Genomic DNA, 4,564 nt, shown 5'->3' with positions numbered 1-4,564 from the left:
AGCCCGGATGTTTGTTCGTCTGTTTATGCCTTGTGATTGGCTGGCAAGCAGTTCAGGGTGTCCCTCGCCTACCGCCCGAAGACGGCTGGGACAGGCTCCAGCAACCCCCCCCCCCCGCGACCCTCGTGAGGATAAAGCGGAAGCACCGGAGCTCTTCTTTTCTTTATTTTTGCCTCTACAAACACAGAGCTGATGAGACTGGCGAAAAAAACAAAGGCGAGCGACAATTATCCCGACGTGCGTTTTGGAATATATCCACTTGTTTCGAAACAGAAAAGACGAGCAGATGTCAGCGGCGCCGAGCAATAATGTCGCTCAATCAGCGCTCTCATTATCTAGCCGGCATGACTTCTTAATAAGGTCACGCTCCACCTCCTGAAAATAGTTCCCTCCTTTTGAGCGTTCTTCAGGTGCAAAGTGCAGTTAATTAAGGCGGCAGACTGGGAGAGACGCGCTCGCTATTAATTGGAAAGAAAAAAGCAAAGCCGGGGAAAATAAAGCGCGCGCTTAATTCAATTAAAAGAGCCATAATGGCTTTTCACTGCGAGGCCCGAGGATCCCATTGTGTGGCGGCTTTGTTGAATTCGACAGGTCCTAATTTTTGCGGCAGGCCTCGCCGCGGCCTCCTTTTGACAAACCGCGACGGTTGCGACCGGTCGACCCAAAGTGACGGACGGCGCAGTTCCTTGAGAGAACTTACTTGGATTTCCAGCTGCTGTACAACCTGCATCTGCACCCGACACTGGGCTGTGCTCCGATCATCCAGGGCGTGCTCGTTGTTTAGGTGCCTGCGGGTGAACACATTCACCGATTCAGCACCACATCCGGGATATCACCTTCAATGCGATTTTGTTGAAATTTCTATCGTAAGGCGGGGACTATATACGGGATCCCGTTAGGGCGCCATTGTTCCGCACTGAAACGAGGTAATTAGAAGCAACACGCCGGCGCGCGGTGCCGTTTGGACATGACAATGGGCCCGCACCGGTCGAGATGGCTAACTTCAGCCTGAGGGAAAAAGGAGCTGGCTCAGCGCCTCGCCTTTTGTCTCCTCGTTTACGCAAAACAATGCGCACCATTTAACAGCGGCAACATTTGGACACACAAAAGCATCTCCTCCAAGTGTCATTAAAGCGATCTGCTGCGTTCGCTTCATTAGAAGAAAGAGACCGCCAAGGCGGCTGGCTACGACGGTCAATGAGGGTTTTTGTGTCTCTATCGGATTTCGTCTGTCGAACACAAAAGCGTCATCAAGACGGACTCTTAATGTGCACAAATATGGAGGAGGAAAAAAAATAAACTCCAGCTATGAAGAGTCCGTGCAGCCCCCCCCAAAAAAAGTATTTCTGGGCAACATCTGCAACCAATCCGTCGTGTTCAGAACTGTTTCATTAGCAACCAAAAATAAGGAAGCATTTGGGAGATGAGGGAGCAAGGGGTGGGAAGAAGCGGCGTGTTTTTGCAGCCCGGCACCTAATTGCTGTTTCAGGATGTGCATGCAGAAGAGCGGGCGTTTCATTAATCATTTAATCACGTCCCTCGCAGGATGAGGGAACTAATGTTGCAAATACCCTTTTCATTCCACTGCCCATAATGCTATCTTATGCACTTGATGTATGGCGCGTGTCATGAATTACAGCTGCTTCAAAAGCGCGGCGCCCACTGCTCGCCGTCCCCAAAGATACCTCATTACAAAAAAAAAAAAAAGAAAAGGGGTGCGGGCGGGGGTGGAAGGGATCAGCCTACCGAGGGTTTGTAATTTTTTTTTTTTTTTTTTCTAAATTCAGTCCGTACGCATGTTTGCCAATGATTCAAAACGCACCTTCTGCTACTGGCCAGTTAGCGAGGCGATTACAGGGAAGATTACTACAGTTATGAAATATTCAAATGGCAGCATGTCCGACTGTGCATTAATAATTCCACAAGACGGAGAGAATAATGAAAAGGAGGGGTGAGGGCTACGCAGGCGGGCAGACAGAAGCAATCATTAAAAAGAACACACCTTATTTACTGAGCTGGGGCCTCACATTTGGAACGGCAGTGGACTCCACCGCGAGTAGCAAAAATCCCCATCTCGCTCGCGCCCATCACAACGCATTGGAACTTTACATCCACGTGTATGAGTTGATCAGATTCGAATCGACATGGCGGTGCATGACAATGTCATTTTTCAACTCGTTCACCGCCGCTGACGGCAACAGACGTTATTTATCGGGTGGAAATAAGTGCCCGTGGGCTCGGCCTGTGAACACAATACGAATCAGAAAACCGTGTATAGACCAGTGAGGGCGCATGGAACAGAATTTCCTGCAGGTCTCTCATCTCCAACACATCTCACAGCAACACACACACACACACACACACACACACACACACACACACAGATGTGCATCCAGTATGAATATGTATGTGGGCCATCAGCGTCCACTCAAGGGCCCGCTAATAAATCCACATTACGACGCCGCTCGGCTAATTGTTGTGCGTTGTATTGTCACGAGCTGCGAGTTTCACAGCCGCCCTCCACACGAGCGACGGCGCCGCGCCCGGGTGCGAGCAAAACACGCGTGCGGCATATGTACACACGCATGTGCACAAACGGCACGCAGACACTCTCCCCGTGGTGGTGATGCATAAGTAATGCCCTCCCGTTTTAAAGGTCTTGTCACAGTGCGGCAGACATGTGGAAGGGTAGAGGGGAAACTCAACTATCAAGGGGCTGCCGGGGAAGTGGGGAGTGGGGGGGGCGGCCTCACCGCCTACACTATGTATATATGCGCGTGCGTTATAGAGAGACACTTGGCTGCAGCCTTGTGGGTTTAATTAGCAGCGGGTCACAGACGTCAGGTTAGCGGGCCGAGCTTGCCATTTCGACGTCGGTGCCAGTAATAAGGCCGGCGGAGTGGATGACTTAAGTGCAAAACTGGCACGCGGCGAACACGTCAAGCCCAACCCAAACTGGAAGATATGATCTTTCTTTATTCGGCGCGCTCGCCGCCACCTTTTCCAGGTGAGAGCACTTCAAAGAACATAGAATGCGCTTTTAACCGCTGACGGCGACAAGTTTCCCCGGCGCAACACAACAAAAGATGACTAAACGCGTCGCGGGCGCCGAGCGGAACGCCAACAGCGAGCGATTACGCCCCCCCCCCCACACTCCCCTCGAGCTCCTCCTCCTCCTCCTCCTCCTCACACGCGTAACCCACACCCATCTCGCGACACGGAAACTGTCATCCAAATCTGACACCCGCTTTATGTAACCCCGTTTAAACGCTACGCGCGTGTCGTCGACTGGCATCTCCGGCAACATGAAAGGCCTCCGTGTGACACCGACAATCACCGCTCGGAGGCACGCCACCGAGCAGCCATCTTTGTTTCGGTGACGAGCCCGCCGCGCCTCCTTTGTTGGCGTCTGTTTTCATGTGCCGACTGGGTTCGGGTAGAAGAGCCAGCCTCCGACTCGCTGGGGTGTGTGCGAGTCGGGCGGAGAAGCGAAGCGAGACGCTGTTCTGTTATGTTGCAAGGCGATGTTGTGGAAAGCATCGGGACAAAAAAAAAAAAAAAAAAAAGCCAAACCTTTCAACTTGGTGGCTCACTTTCCCTCCGCAACACCTTCTCGCATCACTTTGTCAGCTTATTCCAGTGTCTGACCTGTTGTTTTTTTTTCTTTTTTCCCCACACAGGGTCTCCTAACTAACCCACTAAGCTACCTCCACTATATCCTCAGAGCATACAAACCATCTTTAAGTCAGCATACCGAGGCGATGCAAAGATATGGGGGATGTGGGGGGGTGATAATCCGACACAAACTTGCCTCCTCATGCGTGCGTTCGTCCCCAAGCTGGAAGGCAAACTCGTCTACCTGCACTGGACCACATAAACGGGCTCAAGTGACACATGATGCCTATGGATGTGAGGACATTGGATATTGCCTGCTATGAGATTTTTTGTTTTTTAGAGTTAGTTTTACGTCATTTTGACTTTTTTTCAAATACAGTTTTAATTCGAAAAATGTTTCATCGCTCTTAGTTTTCATTTTCTGGGTCGAGGGCAACATAATAAAAAGGTCAACGAGTATCGTGGAATGACGTCAACGACTTTTCGATCTTCGGTTGTTGCAGTGGACGAAAATGGATCAAAGTCAACAAAAATTGGAAAAACCTTTTCATGAATGAAATATGAAAATGCTTTTTTTTTTGATGATATGAACAAAGACCAAAACAAATAAACATTAAGATGCAATTTCAGTTCGTTTTTTTTTCTTTAATTGGTTGACAATTTATCACCTCGGTTGTACGGAGAGTCGGCCGGGGAAAAGCAAACCCACTTGTCAGGCTGCGGCTGTCGTTTACGTTCACCTCTGATTCATTCCCGTGTCAATTAAGGTTCACAAAAAAAGAGTTGATAGTGCGTGAAAATGCGGCTTAATATACTGTCTGGCTGTTTCGCCCAATAAACACGGGAGTTTATGACGGTTATTTCAGAAGAGCCTGATGAGTTTTTGGGCTTACAACCGCAGAAAAAAAAAAAAAATAAATGAAACAAACCCAAACCAATCTCCGGCTCC

General features: G+C 49.6%; 1 protein-coding gene across 1 annotated transcript in view; it reads right to left on the bottom strand.

Moving 5' to 3' along the window:
* foxp2 (forkhead box P2) overlaps positions 1 to 4,564 on the bottom strand; it is a 57,022-nt gene that overhangs the window by 26,118 nt on the left and 26,340 nt on the right. Inside the window, exon 8 of the mRNA XM_019882956.1 lies at positions 701 to 788. Within this exon, the coding sequence (XP_019738515.1) occupies positions 701 to 788 (88 nt within the window). The remainder of the gene's footprint in view (positions 1 to 700; positions 789 to 4,564) is intronic.

The sequence above is a fragment of the Hippocampus comes genome, unplaced genomic scaffold, assembly GCF_001891065.2.
Source record: "Hippocampus comes isolate QL1 unplaced genomic scaffold, H_comes_QL1_v1.1 scaffold53, whole genome shotgun sequence".
NCBI lineage: Eukaryota > Metazoa > Chordata > Actinopteri > Syngnathiformes > Syngnathidae > Hippocampus > Hippocampus comes.
This window is presented reverse-complemented; position numbering and strand designations above follow the sequence as displayed.